A 24,881-nucleotide genomic window follows, 5' to 3' on the forward strand; every position below is an offset into this window, starting at 1 on the left:
TAATAAGTTAAATCCTACCTAAAGTTATACCCTAAATTTCTTATTGATAACTAGTACGGCTATTAGTGTGGATGGATTTATATTAATTGTTTACTATTAGAAACCTAAGAGTAAGTACTTATTGAAACTTATCCGAACATGCAAAAGTTGTAAAACCTAATCACAATTTATAAAACCTAGGGCAATTTGTTGCTAGCGAAAATTCACGTTCATATAGTTTCGGGTTTGAACAGGAAGAACAACACGACAATATAAGTTAATACCTTTATTCAAAAACCATAAAACTAAAACCAATATACAATTATAACTTTGAAGCTGCTTATGCTGCTATCAAAACGTGTTTACGTCTGCCCGACAATCTATCCGAACAATCTTCAAAGATTTTCTGGAGGTTCTAGTCGAACCGAAAAATGAGCGACAGCAATGCAAAACACTGTGAAAAAACCGATGAGTGAGATGTGGGTGCATTTCGACTGCGCGGGTGTTACGGACTCCATCGCCGACCCGGATCGCACTTGGAAGTTTGATCGATGCCGATCGCTGGAAGATGATTTGATTTCCCATTCGAGGACGTCCTTCGGTCGCTCGTCTACCAGTAAACGCTCGACCCGAGTAGAGATTGGCATGCAGATGATGGAAGAGCAGAAAGCCTTGTGGATGAGGAGAATTCTGGAGGAACAGGCGTCTCCAGCAGTAGCGTGAACAAAGCTAGCCGAAGAGGAGGAACGGTTTTTGAAGCAGAAGTACGATCTGCTCATGACCAAAGCGGATGATGCGGAAGAAGGAGCCAGTAGGAAATCAAGACTGACCAGTCGAGCTAGTCGAGAGAAGGTTCGGTCGTGGCTTAGTGGATAGGAAGTCGGCGCAGCACAACGAGTGACAGTAGTGTAGTCGGCTTTGACGTAGGTTTCGTCGTCCATTACCACGCAGTCAAACTTCGTCAGCATCGTTGTGTACAGCCTCCGGGATCGCGCTTTGGCCGTCGTATTTTGTTTATCATCGCGATTTGGAGTCACTACCTTCTTGTAAGTCGATAGTCCGGCTCGTTTTTTGGCTCGATGCACGGTTGTAGACGATACACCCAGCTTATTTGCGGCATCTCGGAGAGAGAGGTTAGGGTTTCGCTTGAAACTACCGGCAACTCTCTTTGTCGTCTCAGCGGCTTCCGGTTTTCGATTTCCCCCCGATCCAGACTTCCTGGCTGTCGACAAACGTTCCCCAAACACTTTAATTACATTTGTAACGGTTGATTTGGCAACTTTTAGCGATTTTGCCAACTTTGCGTGCGAGTAGCTCGGATTTTCGCGATGCGCGAGCAAAATTTTGATACGCTGCTCTTCTTGCTTGGACGGCATTTTGACAACTGAAGAGTGAATTCCAAAATCAAAATAGGAGCAACATTCTACACACACACACCTTCAAAATGAGGGGTGTTCAGGTTTTTTAAATGCAAAATTGAAAGAAATACGTCAAGTTGATATTGACCAAATTTTGACCGTATCACCCTTTATGTAATCCTAATGCACGGCAAAATAGTTTTTACAAATGCATTCATGAGAGAAATCATCCACCATAATCATAATGATCTGTACGGACTACAGTGAAATTTGGCTGACAAACATAAAATTGACGTAACATTTGGGAACTTCCTAGATGTCAAGAGACATTCACTTGATTTCAGAGAACTTCATAGAAGTGCGTGGAGCTTCGCATAACTACAGGGACCATCATAGATCTTCAGGATACTTCGTAGAATGTTAAACAACTTCTTGGACGATGATTACGGAACATCGCATGAATTATGTGAAAGTTCAGCAAGCTGGGCAGAAATTAAGTTGTACCTATCGAAAAATTAAAAGAGACGGAATATCCCAGGATTTCGTCGAATATTCTACATACTCAGAGAACTTTGTATAAGCTTTGAGTTCATGGAACTGAGCGTAAGTTCAAGAAACTTCTTGAAAGTACAGGAATCTTCGTATAACTGATATTCACGGATTTGCAATGATATCTCTCAATATTATTCAAGACTTTTCAACTTAATCAAGTAATGCTCTGAAGATCTGCAACTGTTCAAAAATTCAAACGGCATCTTTTAGACATCCTTCCAAGATGGAAGTTTGATTAGAGAGTATTTAAAGGATATGCAGTTGGTCCGAGATTTAAAGACCTCTGGATATTTTTCAAGACTTCAGGTTGATCAATTATTATTCTTAAGATATTCAACTGATCATAAAATTCAAATAACGTCTCTAGATAGTCTCTCAAGATTGCTGGTTGTTCAGATGATTCCAATGAAATCTGAAGATTTTAAACTAGTCAAATATTTAATTGGCTCTCTCAAAATTGCAGATCGATTAGGAATTACTTAAAGATCTCCAGCTGATCAACGATCACAATAAAGTCCTCTGGATTTTTTTCAAGGCTTCAGGTTGATCAAGTATTAATGTGAAGATACTCTCCCAAAACTGTAGGTTGATCAGGAAGTGTTCAAAAGATCTCAATTGGATCAAGATTTTATTCTGAAATATCCGATTCAACATATTCAGGAAGAAGCTTAAAATATGAAGTCAAAAACTTCATTTATTTAACAAAAATCTTCATATGCCAGAATAAAATTAAAAAAAAAATCCTTCTGAAGCCTGCTTCAGCTTCCGCATGTCTTGAAACAACTTCAAAAATCATGAGATGTCTTCAAAATGTCTGCATGAAAAAAATACCTTCACAGAATTTTAAATGTCTTCAAAATGAAGATACATATGTCAGTTAATCTTTTGTCCCTAGTATTGAAGGAATCTCCATTTTTTCATCTTTCTTCGAAGGAGATGAAACATACCGATATTAAAACAATTTACTATCTTTGTTCTAACCACCGGGAAATGGAAGCTCTAATCTGCAGGATTTACTAGAAATTATTCGCAGAAATTTCATGGAATCATCCCCAGAAATATTTTCTTTTAGAACTGTCCTCAGAATTCAATACCCTTGAGGTTCTTCTCGGAAGTCAAGTTTAAGTTGTCCGTCCATTCACCAAAACGTTATAGTTTTCTACCAGATATGTTCAATAAAGCTTGCCCTTTAATGCATCAGAATTTTCAATTCAGCTTACCCCTCCATGCAGCAGATTGTTGCAAATCTTACACCGGAAATTTTCAATACAAACTTGCCCATACAAACTTGCCCCCATAAAATTTCAACTGACTAGAACGATGCAAAATTGCTTCTCTTCTGATTAGTGCAGATTTCCTTTTTCCATTTTCCACCAGACATTTTCAATATAGCTTTCTTCTCCTATCATCAGAATGTTGCAGTTTTTCCACCAAATAAAGCTTGCCCCATATTTTCATATTTTGAGAATGTTCAGTAAATCAGCTACCCTCCAATCAAATTTAATGGTGCAAATTTTACACCAGAAATTATTACTAAAGTTTGTATCTCTGTTCAGCAGAAGGATGCAAATGTAAGCCAAATTTTTCAGAAAAGCTTGCCCATCCGTTCACCAGAACGGTGCAGATTTTCCACCAGAAATTTTCAATATAGTTAAATTTTTAATAAAGCTTGTGCCTTCATTTACCAGTGCAAGTTTTCCACCATAAATCTTCTGTTCATTTCATTTATCATGGCGATGCAAATTATGCCCCAGAAATTTTCAATAAAACATGTTCCTCCATTCACCAGAACGGTGCACCAAAAATTGTCAGTGAAGTTTGTTTCACCATGCACCTTTGTGGTGCAGTTTTCAAGCTTTGCCTCTTCATGCAAATTTTCCACCATAAATTTTCAATGAAGCTTGCATTCATCAGAACGATGCAAATTATGCACCAGTGAAATGAATAAACCTTGCTTCTACATTCACCACCATTCACCAGAAATTTTCAGTTAAATTTGCACCTCCAAATTTTTAGCGTGATTCAATTTTTCCACCAGAGTTATTCATTTTGACAAGTCCCTCCATGCACCACCTTGATGATATATTTACACCAGAAATATTCAATAACAAGCTTTTACCAGCGATTTACACCACGAAGGTGAATTTTATCAATCTTAAATTTACCCTCTTCTTTTAGCCCTCCTTGAAAAAAAAAACACCATAAATGTTTTGTATGCACCACTGTGGTGCAATATTTTGACCAAAAAATTTCATTGAAGTTTGTCCCTTCATGCACCTTTGTAAAGTAATTTTCAGCCACCATCTCAAAGGAATTGACGCAGTAAAAGGTTTTCAGTGCCCTTATATTATGAAATTGCCCCACCTTACCCCACCCTGTGCACGCCAGTGCTTGCCCGTTTCTATTTAGGTGCAACCGGAAGAAAAACAAGCATATAAGTGAATACTCTCCGGTAAAGTAAGGAGGAACGGGTGGGGGCGATGGTTCTGGTTGATATTCCCAGCTGTATTTGGACGGAATTTAATTCGCAATATTCGCGCACAGAAAATCCATCAGCCAGTGGGTGTCTTCCTTCTCCAAACTCTTGACCAGCCAAGCCACGGGTACAACTGGCCGAATGAATTCCTTTTCCACCTGCTCGACGTAGGGTGTTTGCTAATATACACCGACACCTGATTGCTCTCCTTCGTCGGATTCAATCGGTTTGAGTCCGGAAAGTGGATGTGCGTTGCCGTCTCCTCCATGATGCGCTTGATGTTTTTGTCCCCGCGACCGATCACGAACGAGTGGTCTAACGTCAATTTTAATGAGACCGTTGAAAACTGTTAGTGAGTATGGCAGAGTGCTCATAATTATAGTCGCTATATTCATAGTCTGGCGGATAGAATCTCGGGAACCAATTGAGCTGTCAAATAGCGGAACCAATCGAGCAAATCACGACCAATAACAGAAAAAGAGCACATCAGCTATTGCGAACAAAAATTCGGAAACTCTTGTCTCGTGACTCAAGGCTCGCCTACGCAAACTAACACCATCACCAGCGACTATACTCATAATGTGTCATTTCAAAAAACCGATTTTGTTCTGAAATTCCCATCCATTCACAAGCTCACGACGAGAATCAATGCCAAACCAAATGCGTGAAAAGCAGGCCTTGCTGAAGGAAACCTGTTTGGCGTGTGTATCTAAAATTCCCCGCCCATAAAATATGGGCAGGCCAGCGCACAGAAAAATCGGCAAAATGATTTCGCTGATGGTACCGTGCTCCGCAGTTCATCGTCGACATTCCTTCACGGGAGAAGTGCTTCTAAACTCCAAGAGACCATGGCTCTAGCCACCGATGGACAGTTTTCAATCTACACCCAAAAACACACCAACAACAAAGACAAAGTGTTCAAAACCAAACTGGTCCTGCTCGGAGAACTGGCAGTCGGAAAGTCGTCCCTGGTGTCCCGATTTGTAAACCATCAGTTCTGCCAGCATCAACAGAGTACCATCAGTTCGGCCTTCTTCCGGCGATCGATCGGCCTCGAGGGTGCGATCGTTGAGTTTGAAATTTGGGATACGGCCGGAAGCGAGCGATTCCACAGCATGGCCCCCCAGTACTACCGCAGGGCTCAAGCAGCCGTTGTCGTGTATGACATTCACCTGGAGTACACGTTTACCAGGGCCAAGCGATGGGTCGACGAGTTACGGGAGAAGCTGCCGGGGAAGATTCTCATCGCACTGGTCGGCAACAAGCTGGATCTGGAGGAAAACAGGGAAGTTGGATTCGGAGAGGCCAAGTCCTATGCCGTTCGCAACGGGTTGCTGTTCAAGGAGACGTCTGCCAAGACGGGGTTTAACGTTTATGAGCTGTTTGTGGAGATTGCGGAAATGTTACCCAAGAATGACGATTGTGTGCCGGTGCAGGGCATTCGGTTGGATGAAAGCGTTAGGAAAACTAAGAGGAAGCTATGCTGTGCCTAAGTATTAGAGTGGGGTGAGTTAGAGTGAAGACGAGATGAAGACCGGTTTTTATCAATTTAGAGAGGGTTTTTGCGTCGTTCAGTTATAGCTATTGAAATAATGCGCTTATGTTTATATTTATTCTGATTGTGAGTCGAATCGGATGCCCAATTTATGTAAGTTGATTAAAATTGAGTTTTGATTTTTCAAATGAGCTTCTAGAAGGGGTATCAAATGATATACACCGTGTCCCATATATTCTCATACAAATTCAAACTGCATTTTTGTTTTCGCATCAGTAATTAAGATTTTATTTATAATATTGATCAATTGCAGCATAGCATATGTTTTGGAATTACCATGCCTTCAACCTGTTTGATCAGATTCAGACCAGAGTGGATGTTATAATATGAGATTTATTTTTCGTCAGAGTAAGTGGCAACCAGATTTTTTGCATTAGCATCGGATGACTTTCATTCAGAAGTGAAAAATTTCATGTCGATAACGGAGCTCCTGGGAGACAGTGACAATTATAGAACCTGAAAATTTTTCAAACAAGTGTGTGCTAACTATAGCAGTAAGTTAGTAGTAGGCTACGACTTTAGATACGTAAGGTCGAGTAGAATAAATTGTGTATCTGGAAGAGTAAAACGTGTTTATTTACTGCTCTGTAAATCCGATTCCGTGAAGTGGATTAAGAAGTTGGTTCCTGTTCCGGAGGACCACATCTGGCGACGAGGATGGGATACCGGTATGTGAAGGATGTCAACTAGTTGGACTTCCGAGCCGACCAGTCCCAATGAGTCGCAGGCAATTATCAACAAAGGCGTGGGTTGATATTGCCATTAACTTCATGGGGAAAAATAGGGGAAGTTATGACTCGAATAACGGCTCATAAAACTGTTGAACGCTTAAGTAATTTTTTTTACCCATTTAAGGTATCCTAGAACTATCACACTCGACAACGCCAAGCAGTTCATTGGAAGGGAAATTGAAAATTACAGCTAATTTCACGGCATCGTTCTCAATCATTCTGCACCATACTGGCCACAGGAGCGCCAAAATAGATCACTCTTGAAGAGGTTGCAAATTAGCCACGGGCTCGGCAGAGACTGAGAGAGTGATTTAAAAGATTACTTGATTATGTACTATACGACTCCGCATTCTGCAACTGGGAAGACGCCAACGGAGTTATTCTGCGGAAGGACATTAGGTCCAAGCTACCAGCTGTTGACGATATTGAAACCGTACCTCCAACCTCTGATTATCGTGATCTAAACAAACAAAAAGGGAAAGAAAGAGAGGACATCAGACGGCATGCGAAGGAGTCAAACATTGCGCAAGGCGATACAGTACTCATGGAAAATCTCACTCCAGGGAATAAGCTATCGACGACTTTCAAGAGAACAAAATACACTGTTACAAATCGATCGGGACCCAGGAGCTACAATAGAAGATCAAGATTCCGGAAAAACTTACGAAAGGAACGTGACTCATCTGAAGAAGGTACGAAATGAGGTGACATCATCACTGCAGGAAACATTGAACAACTGTGAAGCTTTAAAAGAAGATTTTGCAGGACTTACAGCTGAGGAGTGTGAAGTGCCCATGCCTGGTATTAAGATTTGAGTCATTACAAATTGGACTCAACGTCTTGGTATAACTAAAATAACTAAAATTTGGCCAGTAATGAGTGCAATACTTGTAGTTCACTGGCTGTGGGAACAATAATGTTTATTTAAATTCCCTTTTTGGTACCCCGCTTGACAGTTCGATTGGTACTTCTGGCTCCACTCTTGGCGGGACTCTTATTATAACATTGACTCAAATGCGCGACACAGTTGTTAGTGTCAAGGATTGCCAATGCGGTCGTCTCGAGTTCGATTCCAGATTTCCGGTGCAGGGTAAATAATTTGGTGGTGTTGCTTGTAACTAATTTGGATTAATTTGATTTACAGCAAAATATAAACTCAATAAATTCCTCCATAAAAAAGCGTAATATATATCGCAGACAATATTTAACCCGGCTTCAAGAGAAAGCTGTGTAGTGATTATTGGATAACCGGGAAAAGGTTGAATAAGCGCCTTTCAAGTTGACACACAACTAAACAGCAGGATAACAGCTGTACAGAAGCGTTAATGGATATGCAATGAGAGCTTGTCCCAACCATCACAACAGCCATAAGTAGCTGACTAAGTTCGCCAGATTTGCTTGTATAGAGGTTGAGTAAAGGTTTTCTCATTTCGTACAACGTTTGAATACAGCTTGAGGCTGTATAAATGAAATGAGTAAAGCGTTTACGTTGTGAAAATTTTGAGTTGGGTAACTCTTGTCCTAGCCCTATATGGCATATGGTTATAGCGCCATTAATCGCTTTCTGAAAAGAGAAAAATTGAAGGGAAGGAGAGGAAAAGGACTTGGAAAAAGGAAATGTGGAATTCCTTTCCTTATTAGTATTGGTATTGTCAAGTTTAAAAAAAAACCATATAATTCATTTTGCCTTGGTCAGAGGTATTATTACGACATTTGAATAAGATTGTCTTATCATTTGTTCAGGCTATCATAACAAGCTATGACCGACGTGACGATTGTTTAAGCCCTGGTTAAACAAGTTGAATCACGTTCCCGAAAGCAGTCAACAATGTATCCCAATCTGGATCAATCGTGCGCCCTATTTTTCTAAACATTCTGACGCGTTCCGCCCAATATCTATCAATTACGATTTTCCACAATAGTAGCCTGGGATAAATCCTAATGTCTTACACCAATCCAAACGCTAGCAGGATGCTTGGTCAGATACACGTTCTTGTGCTCGTCGGCCACGTATTTTACCAGAAGAGAACTAATAAACCGGTCGGTTCTAGAATTTGATACGGGATCGACGGTAAACATGCTCTCGTCGGTGAACAGAATTACCGGATTTTTTCGCTTAAGGAAGTTCAAGATTTTCTTGCATCATTTGACTCGTAGCTCCCGGATGCCGTTAGTAGATGTGGGTTTTTTTTCCGTGCCCTCGACCCGCAATCTTTCTTTACGATCTTCCGTGCCGTAAAGTCACTGATCCCGTGTTCCTTTGCCATTTTCCTTATTAAAGGCACTGGATTCACCCGAATCTTCCTTTTGATAGCAGCGATAACCCTCGGAACCCGAGCTGACCTAGGACAACATGTGGCCACCTTCGCGGATAGTTGTCCTTTCTTTTTTCGGTCTAAAACCCTTTTGACGGTCCACCGGGACACTCCCACGGCGATTGAATCACGAATACGCTGCCATGGGACAAATCACGAATACGCTGCCACTTCGTCATGGTGTAACTGTCAAACTAAGTAAATCTCGCACAACACGAGAAAAGGGCCTATCATTGTTGATCGACTCTCGTCATCGATTTTCTCTTTCGCGAATAACCCGACTGCAAATGAATTGCCCATTCAGTGTGTTGTTTCAAGCGTAAGCTAACATCATCTTCTGTCGAACTGTGCTGCGAGCTTAGCGAGAAATTCGTTTATGTTGCCGTGGTAAACCCTGAGTACTGCGAACTCAGCCGATTTTATTTTTCAGAAAACATCTTGAAAATCTTCCGAAGTTTCAAATTGTTTTACTGAAACAGCTCACGAAATTGTATATACATGCTGTCAAATAAACTCTTGGCTCCTTCTCCTCTGCTCCAGAAATAACGTATACATGGTGATGGGAGTGCACCTGCCCACAAAGCTCACATGACTCTTATAAAGTTTGATTACATTCTTGTTTCAGCAACCCAGTTTTGGCATTATTAATATCAAATAAAAACACTTTTTCGAGCATCACGCTCGATGATTTTAATTATCCGCCTACTAAGGTTGATGTTTCGACAGTTTCATAATTATAATTCTTAATTTGTTTTCACTAGGTGGCAACACCTTTACTCGTGGTTTAAACAGTAACTACCTACGTGACTTCTGAGCTCTTTTGAATGTTTGGCTCCCGTTTGACAGTTTGACTCGGCTCCCAGATGACAAGCACTTCGAGTTAGTTCGCAGTACTCAGGGTAAACCGAAAAGAAAGTCGATGAAGAGAATCGATTAACAAGGTTAGGCCCTTTTCAAATGTTACGCGAGAAATCATTTTCATTTATGCACAGCCTACTACGGTATGAGCTATACGTTACGTGTAGAGTCGGTAGATACACCGACTCTAGTTACGTGCATGCAAAGAAAACCAAGGCATTGTATGCACAGGTGAAACGGGAACCTTATTTGTACGATGGTGCAAACATTATCACGCATACGGTAGTACAGGCTTAAAGCCTTTGGAAGATAATGATAACGCGTAGGCAGCTGGATCAGCAAATCAGACCAACGAATCAATGAATGTGTTTGCCGTCGAGTTATTAACGAAACAGAAAGTCGATGAAAAGAATCGATCAAAATCTGCTTCCAACTTTGGTTACAAGATTACAACTCTGGAGAGCATTTTGTGTAGTCGTTGGGGGCGTGTGGTTCTGAATATGGTGATAAATATGCAAAATGCTACGCAATTGCATCCTCCCTATTCGCACACGCCCGAAGATAGGAGGCGAATGCCACTTCGATTTGTTTCGTCTACTATCAACTCTCTGATGACAGTATTGGTGAATCAGTATATTCATGTACGTAATTGGTGGATTTGTAGTTATTTCAACGCTTTTGGACAATGCTTGACATTTACCACTTTTTCAACAGTCTTATTTAATGTTATCAATGCGTAGGAATATTTCTGATCGATTGGTGATAAAAATATTGGAATTGGTCCAGGGGCAGCTGAGTTATTAACGTTCAAAATCTTTCATAATTGCGTTACATATTCCATTTTCACGAAGTGTATCCCCATATAGAAATTACAGACGAAGTCCTACGTCAATCATGACGGGAGGACACAAAAATCGCGTCCGTTCACGAGCACAGCACACTTCGATCCGATGAAAAAAGTTATTTTGTGTGGCGGTAAACTCCAACCGGTATTATCCTCGGATTAAATTTCGATCCAGAGTGTAGGGTTGATTTGGTGTTGATCAATTCTATTAATCCATCATTTGGCAGGTCTTCCAAACAGGGACGGTATTAAAAGTTGATCCGAGTTGATGCTTACCGCCATCAGCCCCTCGTCTTAGAGCAGTTTTTCAACTGGGGCCTGTGTGGATCCATGGTTCGCTTCACCAAAAATTTCCTGACCGATCGTTCTTTCAGATTCGCAGTTGGCAACACCAGGTCCCAGTTTTTCAGAGAAGAGACGGGCGTCCCACAAGGTTCAGTCATCGCCGTTACCCTCTTCCTTGTGGCCATGAACGGAGTTTTCGGAGGACTGCCGAAAAATGTTTACAACAGCAGCACGTAACAGAATCAAGGCCCAGGCAGCAGTCTCCGCTGTAGCCAGATGGGCCAACGCGGTAGATTTCCAGCTTTCGGCCACCAAAAGTGTCAGGTGCCACGTGTGTCCATCCCGGCACCGTGTCAGCGGGCCACCTATCAAAGTTCAAAGCCAGCCCATGCCACTGAAGAAGACGGTCCGTATTCTGGGGGTGCTTGTTGACCGGCCCCTCAACTTCGAGCAGGACTTTAAGGCGACTTGAAGGCGACTCAACTTGATCCGCACCATCTCCCGCCCCCACCGGTCTAAAAATAGCGACACTCGTTTCCGGGTTGCAAGTGCCGTCATCGATAGTCGCCTACTGTACGGTCTTGAGAAGACGTGCATTTTCTGTGATAATCGACTGCCTTTGCCTCCGACATTTGCAGAACAAGCTATCATAATACAGTGCCAAACTAAAATGTCATATGACAGCCTATGTCATACGACACTGTCGCCGAATAACATTTCTGATCATAAATGGCTTGATTTACACCAAATAGAGGAATTAGAACGAAGTCACTCATGTCATATGAAAGTTATTTGATAATTTTCTTTTTGTTCGAATGTTATTCTACCGGTTGTGTTGTGTGCAGGGCGTCACAATATCAGCTTCAATCGACCAAATCGATGCGACGAAGAGACTGCTGGCTTTCTTTTTCTGTTAAAGTCGAACAGCTTCGCAGCATTCTAGAACCTCAGTCGGCGTGCACAAACAAATATTCAATCGCTTGTCTCTCTTTCTCCCGTCGCTCCATTGGTCTTCCTTTCAAGCTTCGTCGAAATGGATGAGCGAAAGAGCGCTCGACTTTGATAGTTTTCTCTTTCATGAAACACATCAACAGAGGTTTCATGACGTATATGACGGAAAATGAAATAACACATTTAAAGCATTTCTCACGTCAAAACACTTGAAGATTACACGTCATATTTCTAATTTATCTTCCATCCATATATTTATCTAAAAAAAATGATCGAAAACGGGACATAACGCATTTTAAACAAATTGAAAAAGCGGCGATAGAGTGTTCGTGAAAGGGGATTGAAAGCCATAATGAAGTTCGTTTAACTAGAAAATCGACGTTATTTACATTGAAAGCGATGAGCAAAGCAACGACGAGAAGTTCCACAGCCAGCCTTTCCTTCCAAGCGTCCTTCTTTTTTATTTTCGTTTCTTGCTGATAGTCTAGCTAGGCGTTATAGAAATGAAGCGTCGAACACGTATGTATGAGAGAAACAAAACACGAGTTCATTTTAGAGCTTCGAAATTGTAGAGCCCTGGTTGTGTGAGAGAGACGACGGTAGAGTACGACTTTACGAATACAAACAGACTGTCGTGCACGACAACAAAGCGAGTGTAGCAAAAACGTCAACTGTTTCAACCCCTGATCGCCACCGAAAAGCTTGTGCAGGTACTAGCACCAACTTTCAACACCTACGTTCGGATTGTCATCATCGTCATGCATCGAAGCGGGTATTCTGCCCTTCCGCCATCGTATAATCGCAGTAATTGCAACGGAAGCCGCTGCCTTTACAGCAATGTCCTCCGGAAATGACAGGATCTTTCTCCTCTATGAGGGGAACAGACTCCTCTCCGCATGACTGCCAATTCCGAGCTCCCCCCCCATTGGCCAAGGTCCACTAGTACGGAGACAAAAGTTGGCGCATACATCCACCAAAAATCGAGAGTCGGATAAAGAGCAGGTTCAAGGCTAGAGATAACTCTGCAGCGCTGAGGAGAACAGTAGCCGAACTGGTAGGTTCGAACTACCCAACCCATACCCAATGGAATTTGAGTACCCGGAATTTCAGCACCGATTAGTAGCAGCCTACCGCCACAATGCTCGGTTTTCTCCGCCAAAGCTGCGACCATCTTTGTTGTCGTTACAACACCCCCGAACCGGCCCATACTGGTGCTATCCGATTCGTACAGCGTGATACAAGCCCGACTCACCCCTGGATACAGGGTATCGTGGATGCCACACCCCGAACACGGTGTTCACCTGGATCCCTAAGCACTGTGGTATCCCAGGAAATATCGGCAGGGTCTGGACCAGCTAGCCCCCGTTACGCCGACAAAGTGCCACTACAGGACATTGAGCGATGGATAGTCAGCAAAAGGTGGGAGGCCTGGGAAGCAGAGTGGTGCCAATCCCAATCCCTCTTCATCCGAAGAATCAAAGGAACGACGAGCAAGTGGACTGATATGTCCAAACTACGGGACCAGAAGGTGGTTTCTCGTCTTAGGACAGGCCATACACTGATCTCACATAGTTTTGGTGGGACGCAGTTCCACAGAATGTGCTATCAACAATCAATTCGAAACTAACGATTTTAAATTGGCTCACTACTTGACTAGCCTATTGGTCCCAAGCAAATCGATTAACGTACCTCATTCTAGTATAAATTCCAGTACTATACTAAGTTTGTTTTGATTCGCTATGAAAGTTTGACAGATAAAATGAGGGGTTCGTGGATTTTCCTATGTTTCGAGGGGTGCATCGATTAGCTTGGGACCGAAGATAGTACCAGAGCTGAGCCAAAAAGTTGAGCTCGTTACTTCGGGACCTTCTGGTCTTAGAGTTACCTCTATGGTGCTACGTTTACGGAACTATGCCTGTGTCCGCAATACCGACATCTACGGGAGCAGTCCGAACTTCCCAACAGTATTAGGGACATACTTGTCGACGAACTTTCCACTTTAGCGACAGTTATTTATTTCCTCAAGGACGCTGGGCTATACTGCAACATTTAGGTCCTTTTAACTTTCTTTTGGCTGACGGGACATCTCTGCCGGACGGGGGATTACTCCTCCTACGGTGGAGTTCCGATCTCTTTCAGAACCCTACATAACTTTGATGTACCAGATTGCTTTTTTTTCGTTACCTGTATTGTTAGTCTTTTACTGGAATCTGTTTTAATTGTTTAAATTTGTAAGCCAACTCCATAACAAAATTTACAGACAGAACCCCCTCTGAGCCCCCTCTGGGCCCCCTATTTTATGAAGATGAACTAGCCAACGGCTAAAACTCTCTCTAATAAAGACAAAAAACATCAGAATGTATTCTGTCAATTCAGTGCTTGTTTATTGCGACTCAATACTGAAAAATAGTGATCGTACTACAATTCAAGGTAGAACTGGAATTAGGGCGTAGCAGCTTTTGTAAACAATGACTTCTTTCGATGGTGTCTTGAAAGTCAAGGCTCGCCCACGCAAATCAACATCACCATCCCCCGAGGCTTCCCCTACCCGACGGTAATGTTGGTTTGCGTGAGCGTGCCTTGAGTTCCTAGAAATCATCGAGAGAAGTCATTGTTTAGAAAAGCTGTTACGCCCTAATTCCACATCTATCTTGAATAATTTTAATTTGTAAATTTTGCACGTCATTTAATTTAGATTTTTATGTTGTTAGTTAAGTTAGCTAAGGATAAAATTATCGTTTCATGTTGGGTTCTGTTTCTCCTCCCGCTGCAAAAGAAGGCGAGAACATAATCAACAGGACAGTCGAGCGCGGTTGCAGGAGCGATGGCGCTTTTGTTCTAAGGATTGGGACGTTGTGAACCAGACCAGGGAGAACAATTCGAGCCACGGTGGAGTACTGGCGTTCTTCTGCTCGGAGACGTGACGTTTTTTAGTCCAGAGAAAGTGACTCCAACTCGGAGAAGAATTCCCAATCACGTCGCGAGTGCAAGTACGCATGTTTCCAGTGCACCGCGAGTGAAAGCCGGCCCCGTGGCTGCGAAAATCACTGTGCTGATAGTGTAGTGAAAAGGGTGCTGGATCGCCATTGTGGGAAGCCGATCTATTCGTTTTCCTGGCTAACCGTTAAGGATCCATCTGACACCTGCCGTCCTTCCTGACTGCGGTGGCTCCGCCAATAAAGCCAGTCTCGCCACCGCAGCTAATCGTCAAGTAGGACGAAGTAGGCGATACCAGAGGTGATTTCGCCTGGGCAGAAACACTGAGGTGTCTGCCAGGATTGCCTACGGCGTCACCAACGTCACCGGGGGGTTGGAGGGGAGGCGTTTCCAACAGACGAGCCCCGCTCATCCTCCCCGCTAAGTGTCAAGGACAGCAAACCGCTCAGCACAGTCCGTACTTTGAAGCAGCAGAACCCCCGTCGTCGAAGGTCCCCACCGAACAGCAGCAGCAATAGCGAGGAGGAGGACACAGATAAGTAGATAATAGACGTCTAAAATTGATTCCTTCTTGTTGTTTTGTTGTTTCACCCAAATCCGAACGGCTTTGGGGGAAGGCTGCTCGTGGACGCCCCACAGGGGTAAAATCTGGCCAGCTATAGGCTGGCAGGTAAACCGTAACTTACCTTTTTTATCAGTGTTCCTCAAGTGTGCCACGCTGTGCTGGCAGTGCTTGTGAATAATTACATATTTGGCAACCCGGTATTTGGACAGCTCGTTTGTTTTGTTTTGCTTGCTGAAACCAAAAATAAAATAAACTCCATCGAAATTGTATAAACCGATACACGGACCTGCTGAAAGATGAATGCTCCCGAACGCAAGATGTCCAAATCGCTAAGATTGTATTCGATCCGATGAATGCGATTACCGGCATCTCGCTGATGGACCTGCACCTGCAGCTAAACAGGATTCCAACCCGAGTGCCCGGTGTCGAGAGGGATCGAGGAAGCCAAAGCCGGTCAGAAGCAAGACTCCCCATATGGTATTCTAATGAAAAAAAAAACATATCCGAACAATAACCCAAATGATAGAACTATTCCACAAATGGTTTGGATGGTACTCTGAACACGTCGTTCAGCAAAATAACCATCCAAATTTGATAAGGGGTAACAGCAGCTGAGGCAGCAACATTTTGCAAAAACTCCCGAGCACTTTCCATCTTGTCACTACACCCAACCGGTGGATGTAAGATTCGCTTACAATTATGTGGGATTCATCATCAGAGGATGTAAGTGGAGACCGCATGAACCGAGGATGCGATATACCTAGCTGCGGTCCGATGTAAGAAAATTGGAGACCAAAAAAATGAGGAGTGTATTAGTGAGTGAAATTAATAATGTCGAAAAAAATAGAAAAAAGGTTGCCGACTGGACTCGAACCACAGACGTTGCGACTATCAGACCTGTGCTTTCTCCATTGCTCTCTCCATGCTTCTGAACTTAGTCAGCCTAAAAGCAAACATGAAGCGCTCATTTTCTCGCATGCTCGACTTCGTATGCTTTTTCTGCTGGAGAGATTCGAGACAAGTGTGTGCGTCGTTCTACAATGTTCTACAATGTGCGTCGTTCTACAAGCTTACTGGTATAGTCGAAAGCGTAGATGGAACACGAAATAAAAAAGACAAAAAACCATTACATCGCCTGCATGGTCAATTTCTAACATTCGTTGCGATGTTCATGAACAGAGGATGATAGGAAACGGAACTAACATTCATTGTAATAGATTTTTGGTTTGCGTGTACATATTCCGAAAATATCAGGAAAATGACGGGCTCATCAGGAAAAAGGGCAGAACATTAAGAACGTTCCGAGAATGTCTTGGAAATTAAGGAAACTTCAGGAAAGCACCAACAAACTTCAGGTCTTAGGTCTTGTTGTCTTAGAACCCATCAAACTGAGTAACTGCATAAGTCTGCGACTTTCTCAGAACTTGCTTCCAACTTCCTCCAGAAGAGTTTCTTTCTTCCTTATCTGGAAGTTTTTTCGGCTTATTTCAGAAGCTGATTCAAACATTCGCCGGAAATGTCTTCCGAGGACGTTCCCAGTGCAAAAGTTTAAATTTTCTCCTACGAAAAATAATATACCGCAAAAATTTAAAATTCTTAAAAATAGTAAATACCGATTTTTTTTTAAATCTTTGATAGCGATAAGCCTGAAAACAATCTGGCAATGCATGTGTCGATTTCGAGTTATGATTTGTTGAAAAATAGTGAATACGCCGTTTTGATGTTTTGTGCCTGATTAAAATGGGCCGGAATCATACTGGCGACATCGCTCTGATGAGACAACGAAACCCTACCCCCAAGCTCCTCCCCTTTTCCTATTCTTCGACAATGTACCCCTCTGACCTTGGGTAAGCCGCGAGTATTCAGCCCAACTCCTACTAGACATAGAATTAAGTGAATTTCATTAAAAACAAAGAACAATGCAGTATCGGCTCCGTAAAGCTACCGCGATTGAGCCTTACAAATAAACGAACTAGATACAAAAAATTTGGCCGGATTTTAGATCAAATAACAAACAATATGCGTAGTATGCGTTTTGTTTAAGTATGCGTGCGCGAGATGCCAGATACTCCTAACCGACGATCAAATGCATTGTATTCAAAAGCTGATATCTCGCGTAATATTTGAAAAGGGCATATCCTGGTTGATCTATTCTCTTCATCGACTTTCTAGTTGGTTTACCATGGCTACATAAACGAATTCAAGCTGAACATTGCATTAGGTCCTAAGTAACATGGACAGATTCTCTTCGTCGACTTTCTCATTGTATCTCAACGGCCATTTTAAAACATTCCCAGGTATTTTCAGCACATATATCGATAACAGAAGCTTTCATCTAGCATCTAATACGACAAACACAACAAGAAACGGTCATGTGCTCAAGTTAGAAAGAGCAAATCGGCGAAGAGAATCGATCAATGTTACTTAGGACCTAATGCAATGTTCAGCTTGAGTTCGACAGAAGATTATGTTAGCTTACGCCTGAAACAACACACTGTAGGTTTCTTATGGCTTGTTTACGTTTGGAACCAGTTATGCGAGGTAGGCGACGATTGTTCGTATTTGACAGTCAACACCCCCCCCCCCCCCTTGGGTTATTCGCGAAAGAGATAATCGATGAAGAGGATCGATCAACAATGATAGGCCCTTTTTCCGTGTTGCGCGAGATAGGCATTTTTCTCGTGTTGCTCGAGATAATATAATACAGGGGTTACTCAAAATAACTAGGATAGGCAAATTTGACTGGAAAACTAATATTGTTTTACGGTGTAGCCACGAAAATAATCCTGGTCACCGGATACCGGAGATATTCCGGGTTTCCGGAGGGCTTGTCTAACTTGCTAAATTTTTGGTAAAATTTTATATATGATGCTGCTTAAATATATATATTTTTAGTAAATACAACGAAAGAAGAACCATTTCTAAAGTGAATCATATGCCAAGAACTAAAATCGGCCTATAATCAACCGAGATATGGCCATTTCCCTGGAATCGGTTCTGGTGGAGGGTTCTGAATGCGGACAGATCATTTAATCACTCAAAACATGCCGTGCGACAGCTTTTTCTTCATGGTTTCTCGTCAATAGACTTTCGATAAACTTTAAATGCGTCATTGGCCACATTGGCCACTCTCGGAACATCCAGTATGCCTCCGGGGGAACCTGGAGCAGGGGACAATTGCATTTTTACACCAAAACATGCCGTGCGGCAGCTCATTCTTCATGGTTTTTCAAGAATAGGCTTTCCATAAACTTCAAATGAATCATTGACCACATTGGCCGCTCTTGGAATCATGGGATACCCCCGAGGGATCCTGTAGCAGGGGTCAATTGCGTTTTTACACCAATACATGCCGTGCAACAGCTTTTTCTGCAAGTTTTTTCATGAATAGGCTTTTGATAGACTTTAATTGGATTAATGTCCACATTGGCTGCTCTCGGGACCTCCGGCATGCCCCCCGGGGGAACCTGGAACAGAGGACAATTGCATTTTTACACCAAACATGCCGTGTGACAGCTCTTTCTTCATGGTTTTTCATGAATAGGCATTCATTAACTTCAAATGGATCAGTGTCCACATCGGCAGCTCTCGGAATCACGGAATACCCCCGGGGGAACCTGTAGTAGGGGGCAATTGCGTTTTTACTCAAAAACATGCCGTGCGACAGCTCTTTCTTCATAGATTTTCATGAATATTCTTTCTATAGACTTCAAGTGAATCATTTACCACATTGGTCGCTCTCGGAACCACTGGGATGTCCCGAGAGAACCTGTAGCAGGGGACAATTTCGTTTTAACTCAAAAACGTGCCGTGCGACAGCTCTTTCTTCATGGATTTTCATGAATATTCTGTCTATAGAATTAAACTGAATAATTTACCACATTGGTCACTCTCAGGACCTCCGGTATGCCCCCGGGGGAACCTGTAGCAGAGGACAATTGCATTTTTACACCAAAACATGCCGTGCGATAGCTCTTTCTTCATAGATTTTCATGAATATTCTTTCTATAGACTTAAAGTGAATCATTGACCACATTGGCCACTCTCGGAACCACTGGATACCCCCGGGGGAACCTGTAGCAGGGGACAATTGCGTTTTTACTCGAAAACATGCCGTGCGACAGCTCTTTCTTCATGGATTTTCATGAATATGCTTTCTATAGAATTGAAGTGGATCATTGACCACATTGACCTTTCCTGGGATGACCACATTGACTGGAATGCCCTGGGGGGAACCTGTAGTAGGGAATAGTAGAATCCAAGAGAAATTTATGCATCACTAGTGGCTGGAAATAGTACCAGTCGATGGTGATAAATGGATCATTTTAGATGGCTGAGTTTTGAACCCACCACAGTTTTCATTTGGCGCTACTGTATACGGACGAACCAATGTAAAATACTGTGGTAGCCACAGTACGGTGCTGTCAAAACCTCAGCATCTTCAATGATCCATTTATGACAGCTGGTTCAAATTCCAGAGTTTGAATGATAAATTATTGAAAAAAAAAAGTTCAAATAGTGAGAAACGATCATTTTTATCAATGATACATGCAGGAAATTCGTCGAATAATGCAATATTATGTAAATTTTCATTGCACTGCGATTGAAAGTTAATGAAAATGCGTTTTTTGATGCACCGATATTATTTAGGTTATGTTGTGTGTGACTGCAGATTCCCATCCCGAAATTGACGTCCATGTCTGCTGGATATACTGGATTATGTTGGGACTCCATGCGACCTATACGGGAAGGACTAGCGGTTTTAGAGACCGAGCATATTGTGTGCCTGGGCTACACCAGTAGAATGGGTTTGTGCTGCAAAATTCCCATCCCGGGGAGCGGCCACTTGAAATTAATCTCAAATTACCCCACGACAAAAAACTTTGCAACTTATTTTATACTTATTCGCTCTGTCCCTGTAAACAGTGGTAACCTTTCTCCACTAAGCGAATTTGTTGCTCCCCGACTTCGAAACCCGAAAAAGTTGAAATTTGTTCTCGTTGCATCCCGGGATAATGCAACGATCTTGCAACAGCAATGAAAATGTTAAGCGGTGGAGCTTAACGTTTAAAAAAAATCAACTATTTTCCTGATTTCAACCAGTGATATCATTGAAGTCATTTGCCATTTTGAAGAAGGCTTCTTTTTCTACAATTTTACAAGCTTTTTGATAACTAAAAACGTACAAAACAAGGCAAATATCCAATTTAAAAACCGAAAATTCTTGTATGAGTCACGTTTGACAGATGTTTTACATTTTTATCACCGCTACGACAATAGCGCCACTGGTGGCCGGTGGTTGGAATGGATCAATGAAGATGCTGAGGTTTTGACAGAACTGTGCTGTGGCTACCACAGTATTTCACATTTCAGTGCCAACATTTCAAATGGGCGTAATTGCATTTGTAAACAATAGCTTTAGCCGTCGATTTCTCGCGAATGCTGTGGTGGGTTCAAAACTTGACCATCTAAATTGGTCAAGTTTCCATTACTAAGCACAGTTTCATGCAAGCCGGAGAAGGTCGAATGTGAATAGTTTTTGTTTTGCGTTCAATCTTTCGGGGATTCCCTGAAGTATTTCGCTTTCCACTTACACAAGCGAAACGAACTACTAAGCCTCGTGAAAGATGTCTTCTCCTCAGTCCTCAAAATAATAAAAAAAAACCTGTTTAAGTTGGTGCTAAATTTCGATTTCGACTGACTGGCGCAACAGTTCGAACTTAACCATTGAAAGGCGTGCGTGTGGAATCAACTTCTAACCGTCGAATGGCGGCTGTCCTGCCACCGCCCTCCGTTGGCCGCTTCAAGATGGTCATGCTGGGTGATGCATCCGTCGGTAAGACGACCCTTGCGATGCGGTTCAGTGGTCTGCATCAAAGTGAAAAAAAGATTGCCACTGCCTCGGTGGCAAATTTCGAGAAGCTTTTTATCACCAGCAATGGAGCGGCAATCAAGTTGGACATTTGGGACACGGCCGGGAATGAGCGATTTCGTGCAATTACGCCCATGTACCTGAGGGGGGCTCGGGCGGCAATCGTTTTGTACGACATCCTGAGCCGGGAGTCGTTCGAGCAGGCCAAAAATGTGTGGATCGAAGAAGTGCGGAGATCACAGGAGGAAGGAATGGTGGTTGCGTTTGTTGGCAATAAGCTGGATAAGAAACGGTACCGGAAGGTTGGACGGGAGGAGGCCGAACAGTATGCCGCGAGCGAAGGATTTATGTTTTTTGAAGCATCGGCTCGGACGGCGGAAAATGTGGAGGCAGTGTTCCATGCGGTGGCAGAAGAGTTGGGGACGAGGAAATACGATGACTCGATAGAGAAGCCGAACATTCGACTTGGTGGCACGAGGACTTACGGGGGATGGATGACGTGCTGCTGAGATTTGTGTTAGTTTCCCAGTGCAGAATCTTAAAGGGTTGATCGCGTTTATATTCTTTATACTATTTATATGCTGTCTGAGGCTACGGCTATCAGTTTTAGTTAAATAGCAGAAACATTCTTATACATATTACAGTTTTCGTGCTGTAATGAGATTCTCGGCATTTAAAATTAAAACATTAAATAAATCCAAAATAGGAGCGTAGCCAAAACATTCACCAATTGAGTACATTGTACGGTTAGTAGTGTGATGCAGAATACTTATTTACTCTATTCGATAGATAACAACCCAACTAACAATTTCAGCTGCAGATTAGCTTATACAGCTAAAAATTGGCTTATACAGCTAATTTTTGCCTGCATAAGCTAGTCTGCAGCTAAAATTGTTTGTTGGGAACCTGACTGCATTTCATTTGCACGGAGTGTCCCGTCACCAGTGACAGAGAATCACTTTGATTCTCGGATCAAGCCCCATTGTCAAAAGAAGTCCCGTCAGAAGCATAGGGGAACTTTAATTAAGGCCTGTGTTCCATTTGGGCAATTTTCACTTTTTTTTTTTTTTTCCTTTGATTTGTTTTCCGTCGATCTTGTTTTCCGTGCTGAGCACCAATGCTACCGACGCCAGGGAGGCAGTTCCCACACCTGGACCCTACCTATCGATCCATCAACTCATGAACCGGGGACCAACGGCTTTACTTCCCATCCGAAGGAAGGCGTGATCAGAGATGTTATGCCTCAGAACATCCCGGCGGCGCCGACTGGGATTGAACCCATGCCTGCTGGGGTGAGAGGTAATCACGCTTACCACTACACCACCGGCGCCGCTAATTTTCACTTAAATTAGACAGATGGAAATTTTTCAAATACACCTGCTATTGTAACAAACTTATTTCTAACCGACCAGGATTCAATTTTGACAAACACCTTCTCGAAAATCACAGCCTAAATACTCTCTATTTAAGATCCTTTTTTTGATACTATCCTTGTCAAATTGAAATGATGAATATTAAAAATATATTCAACCAAAGTGTGTTGTTATTTCGTACGTGAAGTTAACGATTTTCAGAGTTGGGAGAAAATGCTGTACTAATATCAACATGAAGCTTTAGTGCGATCATGGCTTGCTACTCCGCGACTGTCATTTTTGTTTGAGACGTCATCAGAATCTCTGAAATAAACAAACAGTTTTCTTCAACGTTCGAAATTGACAATTTTCCAAGGGGTAGGTCACGCCGCGCACCAATCTTGAGTCATCTTTTTTGTCAGTGTGCCGCAAGTGTGCCGGTCATATAGCAAGCTGCGATTGATTGTAAAGGGTGATACGGTCAAAATTTGGTCAAGGGAAAACGCGTGTAAATCGGTGAAATCGTTTATTTAAAAAATCATATTAAATTTCTTTTTCAAGTTCAATTAGTATAAAATTCAGGAAAAATATTCAGTTAGGCTTCCGCTTTTCCAAATCCGAATTGCTGGGCCTTACGCTTGACCCCTGCCATCAGATTTTGTACAGCCACCTTGTCCACCTTCTTCGCCGCAGAAAGCCAGTTTGCCTTGAACTGCTGCTCGCCCTTAGCAGTTTTTGGTCTTCTTTAGGTTCCGCTTGACAATAGCCCAGTATTTCTCAATTGGGCGGAGCTCTGGCGTGTTGGGAGGGTTCTTGTCCTTGGGAACCACCTGCACGTTGTTGGCGGCGTACCACTCCATGGCCTTTTTACCGTAATGGCAAGATGCCAAATCCGGCCAAAACAGTACGGAACAACCGTGTTTCTTCAGGAAAGGCAGCAGACGTTTATTCAAACACTCTTTCACGTAAATTTCTTGGTTGACAGTCCCGGAAGCTATGAAAATGCTGCTTTTCAAGCCACAGGTACAGATGGCTTGCCAAACCAGATATTTCTTTGCGAACTTTGACAGTTTCATGTGCTTGAAAACATCTGCTACCTTTCCCCTTCCTTTTGCCGTATAAAACTCCTGTCCCGGAAGCTGCTTGTAGTCGGCTTTGACGTAGGTTTCGTCGTCCATTACCACGCAGTCAAACTTCGTCAGCATCGTCGTGTACAGCCTCCGGGATCGCGCTTTGGCCGTCGTATTTTGTTTATCATCGCGATTTGGAGTCACTACCTTCTTGTAAGTCGATAGTCCGGCTCGTTTTTTGGCTCGATGCACGGTTGTAGACGATACACCCAGCTTATTTGCGGCATCTCGGAGAGAGAGGTTAGGGTTTCGCTTGAAACTACCGGCAACTCTCTTTGTCGTCTCAGCGGCTTCCGGTTTTCGATTTCCCCCCGATCCAGACTTCCTGGCTGTCGACAAACGTTCCCCAAACACTTTAATTACATTTGTAACGGTTGATTTGGCAACTTTTAGCGATTTTGCCAACTTTGCGTGCGAGTAGCTCGGATTTTCGCGATGCGCGAGCAAAATTTTGATACGCTGCTCTTCTTGCTTGGACGGCATTTTGACAACTGAAGAGTGAATTCTAAAATCAAAATAGAAGCAACATTCTTCACACACACACCTTCAAAATGAGGGGTGTTCAGGTTTTTTAAATGCAAAATTGAAAGAAATACGTCAAGTTGATATTGACCAAATTTTGACCGTATCACCCTTTAAAATATCCATCACGGCAACCCGGTTTTTCTTGTTAGAATGGAGCGACGGTCTACCCTCACATTGGCAGCACTGGTGCGCCTCTCTAACGTGCGAGCCTCTATTAGAGAAAAACACACTGTTTACTTTTTTTTCTGAACATTGATAAACTTGTAATCGAGATCGCATGCGTTCTTTATTGTTCTCCGGTGATACTTCCGAATTCCTCTCGTATTTTCCCCAACTACGTTTGTCCACTTCGTTAACCTGTCCCCAGAGTCTCACATTTTTGACATCTTGAATGTTTTGGTTTTGAAATCGCAAGAATAAATCGGATTGAGGTTGTCTAAATTTTGGTGTTTTGTGTTCATAGGATAACAAAAGTCCTGTGTTTTAGGGTTTTATAATGCCCTCAAAGACAGACTAGAAACCTAGCCTTTCGTGATGTGAAAGCAACGGTCTATCAGCGGTCGGAAAGAGTTGGGACCGGTAGGGAACATTGTTGG

General features: G+C 42.6%; 4 protein-coding genes across 4 annotated transcripts in view; 3 read left to right on the plus strand and 1 right to left on the minus strand.

Annotated features, from left to right (window-relative positions):
- LOC135698958 (serine proteinase stubble) overlaps positions 1-24,881 on the plus strand; it is a 667,696-nt gene that overhangs the window by 613,231 nt on the left and 29,584 nt on the right. The gene's annotated exons all lie outside the window — the stretch shown is intronic.
- On the plus strand, positions 5,214-5,858 carry LOC135698922 (ras-related protein Rab-5A-like). The gene has a single exon (XM_065219075.1). It carries the CDS (start codon positions 5,214-5,216, stop codon positions 5,856-5,858), a length of 645 nt encoding a protein of 214 aa, XP_065075147.1.
- Positions 16,387-24,881, minus strand: part of LOC135698974 (uncharacterized) — a 330,343-nt gene continuing 321,848 nt past the window's right edge. Inside the window, exon 2 of the mRNA XM_065219145.1 lies at positions 16,387-16,604. The gene's annotated coding sequence lies outside the window, so the exon portion shown is untranslated. The remainder of the gene's footprint in view (positions 16,605-24,881) is intronic.
- LOC135698923 (ras-related protein Rab-5A-like) lies at positions 21,151-21,787 on the plus strand. Its single transcript, XM_065219076.1, has one exon. It carries the CDS (start codon positions 21,173-21,175, stop codon positions 21,785-21,787), a length of 615 nt encoding a protein of 204 aa, XP_065075148.1. The 5' UTR covers positions 21,151-21,172.

This window comes from Ochlerotatus camptorhynchus, unplaced genomic scaffold (genome assembly GCF_037179485.1).
Source record: "Ochlerotatus camptorhynchus isolate MF236.1 unplaced genomic scaffold, CSIRO-AGI_Acam_v1.1 ptg000099l, whole genome shotgun sequence".
Taxonomy (NCBI): Eukaryota; Metazoa; Arthropoda; class Insecta; order Diptera; family Culicidae; genus Ochlerotatus; species Ochlerotatus camptorhynchus.

What these genes read in the sequence shown, in the direction of transcription:
- LOC135698923 (XM_065219076.1), top strand. Translation starts at nt 21,173, where the DNA reads ATGGCGGCTGTCCTGCCACCGCCCTCCGTTGGCCGCTTCAAGATGGTC.
- LOC135698922 (XM_065219075.1), top strand. Translation starts at nt 5,214, where the DNA reads ATGGCTCTAGCCACCGATGGACAGTTTTCAATCTACACCCAAAAACAC.